The sequence below is a fragment of the Poromitra crassiceps genome, assembly GCF_964638095.1.
Source record: "Poromitra crassiceps genome assembly, chromosome: 25".
NCBI lineage: Eukaryota > Metazoa > Chordata > Actinopteri > Beryciformes > Melamphaidae > Poromitra > Poromitra crassiceps.
The window spans coordinates 478,346-492,913 of record NC_139649.1 but is presented as its reverse complement, the minus strand read 5'-3'; the positions used below and the strand labels follow the sequence as shown (position 1 = coordinate 492,913).

The window sequence follows — 14,568 nt, the reverse complement described above, 5'->3', positions numbered from 1 at the left end:
GGAGCCCTCTCACAGGGGTCCATGTCTTTGTTCCAACCTCTCGCTGTTCCGACCTCCCCTCTCCCAGCCCCCATGCCTAAACCTAACCTCCCCCAGACCCTAACCCAAAACCTAACCTCTCCCACCCCCACGCCTAAACCTAACCTCCCCCAGACCCTAACCCAAAACCTAACCTCTCCCACCCCCCACACCTAAACCTAAGGTCGGCATTGCGAGTGGTCGGCATAGCGGGTGGACACCCTCTCACAGTGGATGTTATTACTCTGCAAAAAAAATTGAATGGCGTCAGTAAAAAAAACATTTTTTGCGAAGACCCTGGACAGGGGGCCCAAAAAAAACACATCAAGGGTCCCCCCCAAAAAAAAAAAAAATTTTTTTTTTTTTTGGGGGGACCCTTGATGTCCCGGGCCCCGGGCTTCAGCCCGGGTAAGCCCGTTGGTAAAATCGGCCCTGTCTACACTAACTACTCAGCCAGTTTTCCTACCTGCAGTATTTGCTGTCACCCTTAGAGGGCAACCATGACTTGGGAGTATACCATAGTCACCACATTCATGAATTGATATTTCAAATGTCATAAACATGAATAACATTGGGAATGGATGTGCTTCCCACAGCACTGACAGCGTGTTTCTTTTAAACAAAAGTACAAACAAAATGGTACCATAATAGTGTTTCAGCGTCTGGTCTATTTTTCAAGCACGCAAGCAGCCAAGCATGAAGTCAATGCAAGTTGTGAGCAGGGTCAGGGCAGCGCCGGGCAACACAGAGCGAGGTGTGATGCTGATGTGGAGCCGTGAAAAGCTGCTGCAGGCAGGTGCCATGGCGAGGTGCCATGGCGAGGTGTCATGGCGAGGTGTCATGGCGAGGTGTCATGGCGAGGTGTCATGGCGGCCTGCAGCAGCTTTTCAGTGCCAAACTCCTGACAAAGATAATGGAACAGAGCCATGTGGATCTCTTGAACACTAATCTCCGAGTGGGAAAAACGAATCCTGCAATTTCTCTTGAGTTCCTCCACCATGTAGAAGACTGGAAATGAAGTGAATGAAATGGTGCTCTGTGACTTTCACACAGTCTGCTGTATTCTGAGCCCTTCACCTCCCTCTGTGTCTTCACAGAGCCCACGGTCGGACCGACACATCTCAACGCCACGGCGCTGAGCGCCTTCGAGATCCAGGTGTCCTGGGAACCAGTCCAGCAGCTCAGCGCCAACGGCATCCTCAGAGGATACGAGGTGAGGACCTTCTCTTCCTCTCTGTCCCTGTACCCTCTTTTATGACATTTCAAGGGCATTTGTTCCCTGATGCCCCCATTCATGTCTGACCACATGTCTGACCACATGTCTGACCAGAGTGTTTGGCAGTGTCTGCTTTTGTCTGGAAGCCACAGCAAAGAAAAACAAAGTCAAACCTTGGTCTCGAGGACAAAGGTATTTGGGACAATGGCACTCTGGCCGGCACCAGCAGATCTCATGTTCAGCCATAATCCATTTATTAGGTTTAATCAGTGTCATAAGGCCGCCTTCTGAAGCTTTGATTGTTTTTGATCCCCAGACTGATCATATTGTTTATCACTTTATTAGTGCCGGGCTGCTGTTGTCATGGTGTTGTCATGTCAGGCCTGTTGTCTGTGGGGAAAGTTAAGCACATTGTTTTATTGAGGTCACTAGTCCGGCTGAAAACCCTGGACTAGTGACCTAAAAAAACTAACGTCAAAGAGAACGCTTTATTTTCCAGGGTCCACAATTTCCGAGAAGGGAATTGTTGATTTATTTAACAAAGTTTCCCTGAAAGAACCATGAAATGATGTTCTTATTACAGCAAAAACTGAGAAAGAGTTCAATGGTAGTTGTAAGTTCCTACAACTTCTTCTGTTGTTTCCAAGACAAGAACCATGAAATAATCAAGTAGTTCTATAGAAAATTAGGCATTAACTAAAATTAATTAAGAATTAAACAAATAACCATGTTATATATTTACATAATATGAATAATGACTGACCTCTGCCTATAATATTTTTTAAATAAAGAATTTAGTTAATAGTTTTGCAGTTCTTTCCAATCAATTATTTTAGTAATGTCAGTTGTCAGTGTACAATAAGTGTACCAAACGGTCTCATGTGTGTCCTCAGATCCGGTACTGGCGGCAGCACGAGCGCGAGGCGGCAGCAGACCGGGTGCGGACAGCGGGCCTGGAGAGCACAGCGCGGGTGCCGGGCCTCAGACCCAGCACCAGATACCACGTTGCTGTGCTGGCCTACAACAGCGCCGGCACCGGCCCGCCCTCGCCACGCACCACTGTCACCACCAGGAGGCCACGTACGGCTCACACATACACTACATGCACAATAGAGCTGTCACCACCAGGAGGCCACGTACGGCTCACACGCTATTCTGGACGAAGGATTGAGTTGACATGGTTCTCATTCCCAAGTAGTCAAATGCTGACACATTAGCCCTGTTCCAACCCGTTTCCTATTACAGAAATAGTGGACTATATAGTGTGTTCGCCATTTTTTTTTTACTAGTGCCCGCATTCTCAGCTGTTAATTTGATTCACTATATAGTCCACTATAAAATACCCACAATGCACTGCAATTTATAGTGAACAGAGTGAGGTAGTGTCCGAACCTTGTTGATCGGTCCCCATATAGTTCACTATATGATAAACACTACATGGGGAATAGTGAACCATTATACACATGTTTTTTGTGTTGGTGGTCTGATCCAGAACAGAACACCAACCCAAAACCAAAAGTATTTGACTACTTGGGAATGAGAACCATGTTGACTCAATCCTCTTTGCAGAGTTCTCTCTCCTATTGGATAAAGAGGGATGTAACCAGAAAAGTTGCTCTTCTGTTTCCTGCTAAGCAGAGGGACTGGGAGCACCATGTTACTGAGCAAACACTCTATATCAGTGATTGCTGTCAGAATAGAGAGCCCCAGGAACGAGTCCGGAAATCATCGATGCTAACAGTCCTGGTTCTTCACTGTTTTCGCTTATGGGATTTTTGAATGGGTTTTTGGCGCGATGCTTCTAATAAGGTCTCTGGGCAACGCAAGCTTAATCAAATGTGAACCAGTGTTCAGTAGGATAATCTTCACACATGAGGACCACTTTTATGAGTGTTTAAGCGGCCCGGCCAGCTTCTACTGGAATCAGGCAACCTCCGTCTAGTTCAAAAGTTATGACCCCTTATCCATTTTCATCAGACATTGCAATATGCCCGCAAAGATGGCCGCCAAACATGGGACACTATTTCAACGGGGTAACAACAAAATGTGTTTTATTAGAGACACCTTGAAGAGTACAAAAAACTGTTAGAAAAATATATCTTTGGGGTGCATGGGGAGCCCTGTTCCTACTGGACTACTGGGGGTGGACTGCCCGCAGTCTGGCTGCCTCTGTTGAGGCGAGCTCATGCTGTCAGAGTAGAAACCAGGGAGAAGGAAATCAAGATTTAAATGCGTATTTCACAAATCCGATCGTGGCAGTTCTTTGTATGTACATCAACCACATACTCTTGTTTTTGTATCTGTTGGGGAGCTTTTTCCGATGAATTTTACGAGATTTATGAGACTGGGGAACTGTCTTAATGGAGGCGAAAACCTCTAAACACCCAGCGTGTTCTTGCCTTTACCACCTTATTGGCTCATTCTCTTTCAATGGAAACATGTTCAAGTCCATCTCAGAATAGGCTTTCACAGCAACCATTTTGAGGTGGCAGATGTAAAGCTGGTGCCTGGCACATCTCTTGATTCCTGCCTTACCACCTCAAAGGGTCTATTGGAAATCCAACACCGACCAATCACCTGCTGCACCTGACCCATCAAGCACTCACACAACACACCTGGAACCTACTCACACAGCCAATCAACCAGCTGGTGAAATTAACAAATAGAAATAACCACTAAATAAACACCTTACAGGCTGACTTTCCATCTCAGCCTTTTTTGTAATTTTTTTATTTATTATAATTTTGTTATTATTCTTGTGGAAAATGTGTGTTTTCATATATGATGGTGGCAATGAAATTAAAGGTGTGTGCATAATTAGTTACATCACATTGCAACAGCAAGGCCCCTCCGTGCAGAGGACCCCACCCCCCCCAGGGGGTGGGCTAGAAGCCATATCCCATCCTCTTCTACCCCCCAACCAGCCATTATGTTGGAGCTTTAGGAGTAGGCGGCCATTTCTGTTTAAGTGAAGATGCTGTCTTCTTCCAGTTTTCCTCCTTAGGTAGGCTTTCACTTCCTAGTTAGTAAAGCCAACGCTCCAACTCAAGCATCTCAGCTTCATCTTATTTAGAACTCAGAACTCAGATTGTGGACAAGAATTCTGAGTTCTAAATAACAAATAAGATGAAGCTGAGCTGCTTGAGTTGGAGGGTTGGCTTCAGAGTAGGCCTGTGCCAAAAATACTCACTAGGAATTGAAAGCTTACCTAAAGAAGAAAAGAGAAAACCAAAAAACAGCATCTTACCTTAAACGGCAGCCTGCTCCTGCAGCTCCAACAGAAATGTGGCTGGTTGAGAGTAGAGTAGGATGGGATACGGCCCCTGAACGCACCTGTGTCTGCTTATTGCTCTCTTTTAAAGGCTGGGCATCCCCAACACCGACCAATCACCCGCTGGCACCTGACCCAATCTCATCAAGTACTCACACAACACACCTGGAACCCACTCACACAGCCAATCAGGCAATCAGGAGGGAAAATCAACCAGCTGGTGAAATTAACAAGTAGATGCAACAGAACCAACACAACACAATCCATTACATACACTGGTTAAAAAAATCAATCCCAGTAGATGTAATGTAAACTATATGGCAATAATAATAATAATAATAATAATAATAATAAAAGCAACATTTTATACCAAATACAACCTACAAACAACAAGTCTAATTGTCACATTTCAAAATCATTCAGACTGACAAGACACTCATATCTGATCAATAAGACTTATTTTTAACAAAGCAAGCAAATCTTTTGTGGCTGGTTTGATGGTTTTGCATCTGTACAAAACATGCAACGCCGTGGTTCAATTGAGGAATCTGAGGTAAAGTTGGTTTATAAATAGCAGGTGTTGAATTCACAGTTTTCAACCAAAGTGATGCTTCATATTAAAATAATCTAGCTTTCGGGTAAACTAAATAAGTGACTTCATTCAAAGTACATTGGTGCTACAGGTAGCTTGCATTGAAATCAAATCACATAACATGACTGCCTAAAAAATAAAAAATTAAGACTAGCCCTTGCCTCATCAGGTGGCTGAGAAGCAATGCTCTTACCAAATTCAGGAACTAGCAATTAAATATTTAAACAGAAATCAATTCACAGTTGGTACAACACATATAAAATCTGTAAAATAAGGAAGATATTGCATTAAGGCTGCAACAGCTGCATAACTGTAATGCCTTGTGTTTATGATATGCATCAATAGGATACTGAGTTCCAGGCTGGAATGAGCAGCCAGAAGGGAGGAGAATGTCGAAGCTTCCAAACGCGACGCGTCACGCACGTGTTTTCACAGCGGGACGACCTCTCAGCAAAGGTCATCCTGTGCAGCCGTGTTGCTTGACCAGTCTTGAATCAATGTCCGGTCAATAGAGAGCCAAAATGAACGTCACTTCCTGCTTCAGCACTGTACCAGAGATTTTCATTCGCCATTTATTTTCCCATAGACATTTCGTAAAATGCTTATAAAAAGAGTTTTAAAAAGAGTTTTAGGCCTACTGGTTCAAACCAAACCGTTCAGCTAACGCTATATAATCAGGAGAGACCATAGAACATTTAACTGGGACCAAAACTAAAGAACAACATGATCGAAATAAATATTTTCTTCAAAACACATTCTTTTACGTTTTGGTCCGAGTGAAATGTTATGCGATCTCTCCTGTTTCTAAATATATCTGAACCGTTTGGTTTGAACCAGTAAAACTATTTTTGTAAGCATTTTACAAAATGTTTATGGGAAAATAAATGGTGGCTGGAAATCTCTGGTACAGTGCTGAAGCAGGAAGTGACGTTCCACTTTGCCTCTCTATATGAGAATTGTATGTTGCAAGAAGGAAAACAGTTGGTCAACATTCCTTGTTCTATTTCCTCCTATAGCAGGAAAACCCGGGAAGAAGAGCTTGATAAAAGTGAGAGAAGAAGAAGACATACTGTATTTGTAGAGTATTATATTTAGTGTGGCCGTGAAGTGCCTCATTTATTTTGGCTTTAACAGTGACTCGGACTCCACTCTGTTGTTCCAGGTTTTCACCTCTGTGACCTTAGCAAGACAGCATGCCAAAGACTATTTCCCCACTCATACTATTCACTATTTCAAAGCAGTTATTAGCCCATATCAAAGGCCTGATGGGACGTTTAGCACTTTAAGATCTGTCAGGGTTTATTACATGCTGTTAAAAGGGCGGCTAGCTAGCAAACGGCTAAATGGGACTACACTGTTGAGTCGACGGGGATATTATACGTCAATAATGTCATCACTTCAAAGGACGAACAGGGAAATTCTGTTTCCCTCACCTGGTTCAGCCCGGGGTAATCAGTGCACAGCAGCACATCAACAACACTCCAGTTGAGTGGTGACGTGATGTGGAAGCCTATGTGTGTAGTTCTGGATTAGCTTAGCACAAGCTTTTTACTTCTAAGGCTCGCATTTACGCTTCAAAACTCATAAAAGTGGTCTTCATGTGTTAAGATTATCCGGCTGAACACTGGTTCGCGTTTGATTAAGCTTGCGTTGCCCAGAGACCTTATTTGAAGCATCGCAGCAAAAACCCATTCAAAAATCCCATAGGCAGAAACAGTGAAGAACCAGGAAGTCTGGGACTTCCGCGTTCCGACTACAAAAATACGTCATCCCTGGGGCTCTCTATATAGAACTATTTAACACTTATTTTAACAAACATGTATCACAGCAGCTTTAATGTGTGCAAAGGAGTTTGCCACCTTTATTTAGGCTGACATGAAGATTTATTGCATAAACTAATAGCTTCTTTATAACAGTATTAATATCAAATATTTAACATGAAGGCCTTTGTGAAAATGTCATGGATTTTTTTGTCTTATTATCGGTGGGTGTTTGCCTTGCGAGGATCACTGCCTGGAGGTCATAGTTTACCCTCCTTTTTATTGACTAACTGGTTAGAATGAAACAGATTTTGAATTGAATCTCATCTCCCTTCTTCCACTCTTTCAGCTCCTAATCGTCCTCCAGGAAATGTGTCCTGGAAGACTGACGGCTCCTGGGTCACGGTGAGGTGGGACCATGTGAAAGCCCTGCACAACGAGTCTGCTGTACTGGGCTACAAAGTGAGTGCTGTGTGTGTGTGTGTGTGTGTGTGTGTGTATGTGGGGGTGGGGGTGTGTGTTTGTGTGTGTGTGCGTGCGTGCGTGTGTGCACGCGCACGTGTGTGTGTGTGTGCGTGCATGTGTGCAGGTGCGCGTGCGTGTTTGGTTCTTAAAACGTGCTTTTCATATTGCTGGTTTGGAGTTTATGTATTATTTGAGAATGAGCATGGTACACAATAGTGAACCTTTCCAAAAGAGTTTCCCTATGGTACAAGCCCTTAAGAACCATTTTCTGGTTCTACTGTATATGTAGATGTACTGTACTGTATATGTGGGACCTTTTGTTACAAATCTATGTGCATAATATTATTAGTTCGGTTGCGTATACCTAGTTTTGCTTTTGATAAGTCGGGCAGGGCCACTTGTAAGCCCCTCTGCAGATGAGCTATGACTAGCAATAAAGAAAAAATCATGTTCAGGTACACCTGCCTTGTTCTAGTTTGTGGACTAGGAAAACATGTTGAATCATCAAAAGATAGCTAATGCTGTTAGAGTTTTCAAAGTTAGCTGAAACTAGGACATTAGAGCATGGAGGTTATCACTTTTAACAACATGCTGCATAAAGTAAGGTGTTCTTTTTGTTGGTGATACTACAAAAATATGTTTCATCCTTTGGTCATATTAAGATTTGAATTAAATTGTATATTGACTGTCCTTTGCATGGCAGGTTCTGTACAAGCATGAGGGCCAGACGGCGCTGAAGGTTCTGGACAAAGGGAAGACGTCGGTGAGCCTGCCGCTGCCCAAAGACAACGCTTACGTCGTGTTGGAGATCCGCTCCTGGGGTGAGGGCGGCGATGGGGCAGCGCATGAGATTATCGTGTCCCGGGACTCAGGTGAGAAACTTAGATGTTTTCCTCTCACCTGTAGTGCTATTTAGCCATATAGATCGTTTTGTCTTAGTTGCCTGAGTTTTGGAGATAGCGGCCCTAGAGATGTCTGCCTTCTCTCCAATACAATGGAACTGGATGGCACTTGACTTGTGGTGCTCAAAGCACCAACAAATACATTTAAAAAACTCAACAACAATGTCTCTTTCCAGAAATAATGACCTGGTTACTCAAGATAATCCACAGACCTTGTTGTGAGCAGTTTCATGTAGGGACTATTTTCTTTAGACCAAACTACACCCGCTAGCTGCTAGCTAGCTGCTGCTCTAGCTGCAGTTTCATGTAGGAACTACAGTAGCTCCAGTTCCACTGTATTGAAGAGAATTAAGGCAGAAATCCTGAGGCAGATCTCTCCAAAACTCAGGCAAGTAACACAAAATGAGATAGATGGGTAAATAGCACTACAGGTGACAGGAAAAATATGTATTTTTTCCCTCAGTGAGAGAGTTGTTGAAAAGCAGAGAAATAAATTATTCCCTAATTCGCTGGGGACCCCCTGGGATGCCCTCAAGGACCCCTGAGGGTCCCCGGCCCCCATGTTGAGAATCACTGAGCTACTGCAGTGACATGACAGGCTAGTCGGAAACATTTGCGTGCCGGTGTGTCTCTCTTACTCAGACTCAGCTCTCTCTCTCAATCTCTCTCTGTCTCTTAATCTCTCTCTCTCTCTCTCTCTCTCTCTCCCCCAGGGACTGGAATGATGGTACAGAATGATGCCTCCTCCTTACTGTCCAGTCACGGACTCCATCCTCTCACAGGCACAGTTCTCCTGGCTCTTGTTGGGTTGATGTGCCTGTGATCACAGCCAAACCCGGGACATGACTTTTTAACAGTCTTGACCGTATTGGTCACATGGCTCAGCCTGTGTTTTGAGTAGGGGGTGGGTTCCAGCGCTCGGGGGAGGGGCCAGGAAAGGTTGTAGCACTGAGGAGTTGGGGAGGGTCGGGGGTTTCATTTTTTTATAAGAAAATCAAAGAGGGTCTTTTTTTTTGTACGTGTGTCTGTGGGGACTGAACTGGGGGGCTGAACTGGGGGGACGGCAGATTATCTGATTGTGTATTCATGTACCGGTGTCTATAGAAACCATGCCTTATGGGGACCATCACATTTGTGGCTGACGCTTCTCTTGTACCTGAGCCGACTGTAGCTCCCGAGACACAGACTTCAGGTGTAAATTATTCATGTATAACCTATGTACAGTACAGTACCTACATATGATGGCTGTCTGCTTGTTCACACTGCTAGCAACTTGGTGCATAATGTCGCTCGATTTTGACCCATGTGGGCGGGGCTAGAGGGTTTAGAACCATTTAGAAGTTTAGAATTTTAGAACAGGCAAATTCTGTATTTTTATGTCATTTTAATTCTGTATTTTTCATTGTTTTGGTATTGCAATAATGTGATGCTGTTTTGATGAGTTAACATAGCTAGCTAGCAAGTGGTAATTAGATCGCATTAATCCAAAATAAACATAAGACAAACATCTATCAAATTACTTTATAGCTTAATGTTCCAGAGATGTCGAAAAGACTCAGAAATGATGACTTCCTACTAGGATAAATGTAATGGACCTTCAAGTCAGAATCCCAAGTTGGAAACTCGGGCAAGATTTGAAGATACAGGTATCTGAGGACTGACTTGTTACCATTACTTTTACCAGAGCTAATTCATCATCCTCAAAAGACAAATGGGTTTGATTTTCAGTATTGTATGACCATAAATCTACCAAAACAACGGTGTGGTAATTTGTTAAACATATACAATTGAAATGTAAATTTGCTAGCATTCTATAAATAGCTACCTAACATTGCCAACATAATTGGTATAACATTAGCTGTTGCACTTGGCAAAGCATCCGTGTTTCGTCGCTGGTCTTTCTGAGTTGGATCACTGGAACACAGAAGGTGTGTTACAACCTCCTAATTGAAATGTCTGACTTTGAATGGACAACAAGCTCGGTGACCGTCCACATATCAGCCGACTGTCCTCAGATCGATGGATTTCTGCTGACTTGCCGATTGTGTTGCTAGCAGTGTGAAAAACGGGGTAAGAGTCAAATGTTCATTGAAGCACTGAGGAACTTTTATATTGTTGATTTTCGGCTCTTGTCTTTATGCTTGTTTGTGTCTTTTGCTTCAGCTGTAATTATCGCAAAACTACAGAAAAATGTCACTGGTACAAATGAATGTTTACATTTTCTATCATTTATGTTTCATTTTAAGGGAACTTAAAATCGGATAAAAACTACCGTATTTAACAATTCTTTGTTTACGTTTTTGTGTGTGCCTGCATTGTTACAATTCAGACACCAATGTAAAAATGCTTATATCCAGTAGGACTTTTGCAGTGAGAGGAGTGTCCAGGGCAGAAGTGATGAGTAACTAGCAGCTTATTATTAAGAGGTCAGGTGATCACCAAGGTTATCAGCAAGTACAGTGTTATCGTGAAGTTATTGCTATATTGTATCCCTTCTGATGTAACATGCCTTCCTCATTACGTTTACAAGAAAGGATGTAACCGCTAGCAACCAGATTGTGTCCTGATTCATGAACATGAAACTGGCTTCATAGTCAGCTTGTCAAAGTTTTTGCTAAGAAAAGTCACAAAAAGCGTTTATACTTGTTTTTGTTGTTTGTTGCCTTATGTTTCACTTGATTTGCTCAGAACTGTTCTGTTTCTACACCCTGCTCACTTTGCATATTAGCAAAGTCAATGGAGCACTTAAAATGTTGCATGTGAAAAGAATTTGTTTTGTTTCCATGCAGTACAGTATTACGATTGAGCGAAGTCCAAAAACCTGAAGGAAATTAAATGTGTGGTTTGATATTCTATTATTGTTAAGAGAGGGGGAAAATGCTAAACAGCCGCCACTAATGATTGATGAATTGGAATCAGATGGGCAACATAACCATCATGTTACCTTCCCCATCAGCTGTGGCCTGTGCCCGATATTGGCAGAACGACATCTGAGATTGCTACGGACTCGAAGAAGAACCATCATGTGTCATTCTTGGTTAAAGCTATAGTATGCAACATTTCCTCAGATAGAAAGTGTATCGTTATGTTGACCGTACAAATTATTTGCCAAAGTTGAAAAATTTCAACTCAAGCGAATGAGGCGAATTTCGCATCATTGGGCAGCGAAATTTCGCTTCATTCGTGCAATCAGGGGTCTACTCACACGTTTGCATTGACATTGTATGTAATCTTGCCGCGTAAATTAGCAAAATCGAATTCAGTGTGAACACCCAGTTAGGTAGTATTCACACCAAGAGCGAAAAATCGTGCTACACACGAGTTTGACCACGCACATTTTTTTTTTTTTTTTTAGACTCAATTTCACACAGTGAAATTTTGCATCATTCACCTAATTTGCGCCGTCCGGGGTCTGCTCGCGCATTGGCATTGACGGCAGCTTGTTAGAGGATTCCCCTGCAAAATGTAACCGTTGTATTAGAAAACAGAGGCATAATGCTTTGGATATAGATTCATCAACCTCTCTCCAGGTCGGCATGGATGTTCTTTCCAGGAAAGTAAATCTTGATAAATGTGAAAGATAATTTGCTTTTTAACAATAGGGTCTGGATAACTGAAACATTTGACAGTGATACACTTCATTACATGTATGTCCTGAAATGGTACAACTCTTCAACATGTGATCCAAACTACAGCAACATCATGTTCAGGTTCCTGGACTGGAAAATATCATCCGAGTATGCGTGTAGCAAAACCAGACAATATTAGGCACATTTTACAAAATATCAACTTCTATAAGCACTGGATAGCACAATATGACTGTGTACCTGGGATCTCACTTTGTAGGCAGAGTGCTGTAGAGGGTAATTATTGTTGTAAACATATTCTTTGATTAGTGAACTCACTGAAACAAGTTTAGTTTTGGGTTGGACCAGTACATGATGGGTTTGTAGAAAATGAGCAGATGTAATAAATGAATGTGATCCAGTCCGTGTAATCCATCTCTGATATGATGGAGGTTCCGCCGTGACCGCAGCTAGTCAATATGTTTTTATTATTTTTTATATTCGATGTCTGACCAGAGAAACCATTCCAGGATGGTGGGGAGGAGGATTTTGCTCGACCAACGCGAGGGTCGCAGGTTCGCGCCCCCGTGTTACCTGCGGCTTGGTCGGGCGTCCATACAGGCACGATTGGTTGTGTCTGCGGGTGGGAAGCCGGATTAAGAGTATGTGTCCTGGACACTGCATTAGCGCCTCCTCTGGTCAGTCGCGGCGCCTGTTCGGGGTGGAAGGGAACTGGTGGGAATAGCGTGATGCTCCCACGTGCTACGTCCTGCTTACTGCTAGTTTACTATGTACAATGTGTTTGTCTCAACGTCTTTGATACACTATTCATTGAAGAGCCATAAAAGTCGTGTCTATGTCACACTGTCACACTATGTCTTATTAGGGGCCCAATCACTGAATGCTCTGGCTGAACTGGTTATGTTTTCTGATTGGTTGTTCACTCACTCCCTGGTGGGAAGGAGGAGTCTGTCTTTCATATGGCTGGGATTAAATGCACACTGGGTAATATTCATGATGCCACTGGGCCTTTCCAAATGTGTGAGTGAATGGGAATGTGAGGGGTTCGGGGCAGCGAGTTGGTGTGTATGTGTGGGGGGGGGGGGGGGGGCTAACTTGTAAATACGATTCAATAAACATCATGGGATTGTATTTAAGAAAAAGGTGTGAATTTATTCCATTCAGAATCTGTTGTATTGAGCAGATTCAATGAAAACAGTAAGTACTATACAAGTATAACATGGTTAACAGGTTTTTCAAAAGTAGGTAGCCTACACTATTTTCTTATGATAATAATAATCATATGAATGAATTCAGCATTTAGTATGTAAATAATATAGGTGTACATAATGTATATAAAGATGTATACCTACTTTTGAAACACCAAATATAAAAAATCTGAGACGGAAAAAGTACACACTTTCTTTACTTAAGTAGAAGTACAGTTGTGTAAAAAAAAAAAATCTGGTAAAAGTAGAAGTACTGATTCAACTTGTTTACTCAAGTAAAAGTAAAAAAAAAGTACAGGCTCTGAAATGCACTCAAGTATAAAAGTAAAAAGTATTTTATGTCCAAAGCAAATAGAAACTCACATCATATTAATATAATTCAAATACTATTAAAACGTAAAGGATCCCTTCCAAACATCTTTTAAGATGCATAAAGACTATACTTTGATAAATAATTTGTGTATATATATTTTTTCTTCACAAAAAAGGTTCACAATGCACATAATGCGTGAAAGCTGAGAGCATGAGACGAGAGAGACAAACAACGTGGGTTCAGGCCTAAGTCTGTTTTGAAAGGCAACAGCCAGAGGAAAGAGTGAAAAGCCCTGAGAAAACCTGCCTTAAGAAGTCTGACTTGGTGGCAGAGAGAGTTGGCTTGCTGCTCAGCAGTATTGACGTTGTGCTAATGAGCCTCAGTCACTTTTGAGGTTGTGGGTTCGAGCCTCAGTCGTGGTGACAGCCAGAGGAAAGAGACAAAAGCGCACAATAAGCTTGAAGTTGCATTAAAAAACGACAACAAAGAAACAGCAAGGTTAAATGAGGAGAACATTATTTTTTGGTAGACCCTACCTTGATGTTGAAAGGTGCTTATTCAAAGTCGCTCCCTCTGTGGAGCTGTGGAGCTGGCTAGCCCTTGATCGTATAGTGGTTAGTACTCTGCGTTGTGGCCGCAGCAACCCCGGTTCGAATCCGGGGTCACGGCACAGATTCTATTGTTAGACCTTCACCCCTGAACTTTTACTGATGCCTGCTTTAGAATCCTATTCTGAGCAAAGCAGTGAATGTGCTGTACTGTACTCAGAGGATACTGGCTGTCTGTTGCTGGACATGACAGCACATGAAGGAACATGGAGGACGAGGTGGCCGAGTGGTTAAGGTGATGGACTGCTAATGCATTGTGCTCTGCTGCACGCGTGGGTTCGAATCCCATCCCCGTCGTGCTCCGTTATTTCTTTAACAGAGGGAGTACGTAGACACAGCTCATGATGGAAGTTCTAGGATTCCCTCAGTGAATCTCCTCTCTAAATGCCAGCTGAAATAAAGAAATCACAGTCCAGGTTTTGCTGCAACAGCATCTGATCTGCCCCTCAGTTAGGTAGAAAGACAGATTTCCAGTAGGGAGTTTCAGGTTCGTGTTGCACTGCCAGCCTCTTTGATGTCTGTCACTATGACGGTGAAATGTAATACTGTATTACTAATTCATATGAGGTTAGAAGCTGATCAGAACTAATTGCCTTATTTTGTGTGTGTGTGTGTGTGTGTGTGTGTG

At 42.7% G+C, this 14,568-nt stretch overlaps 1 protein-coding gene across 1 annotated transcript in view; it reads left to right on the top strand.

The window, feature by feature from the left end:
* cntn2 (contactin 2) overlaps positions 1 to 9,047 on the top strand; it is a gene marked incomplete at both ends in the record, with an annotated part of 44,983 nt that extends 35,936 nt beyond the window's left edge. Inside the window, 5 exons of the mRNA XM_083660971.1 lie at positions 1,116 to 1,231; positions 2,128 to 2,314; positions 7,207 to 7,319; positions 8,026 to 8,194; positions 8,938 to 9,047. Coding sequence (XP_083517097.1) covers positions 1,116 to 1,231; positions 2,128 to 2,314; positions 7,207 to 7,319; positions 8,026 to 8,194; positions 8,938 to 9,047 — 695 coding nt within the window. The remainder of the gene's footprint in view (positions 1 to 1,115; positions 1,232 to 2,127; positions 2,315 to 7,206; positions 7,320 to 8,025; positions 8,195 to 8,937) is intronic.
* Between the last annotated feature and the right edge of the window lie 5,521 nt (positions 9,048 to 14,568).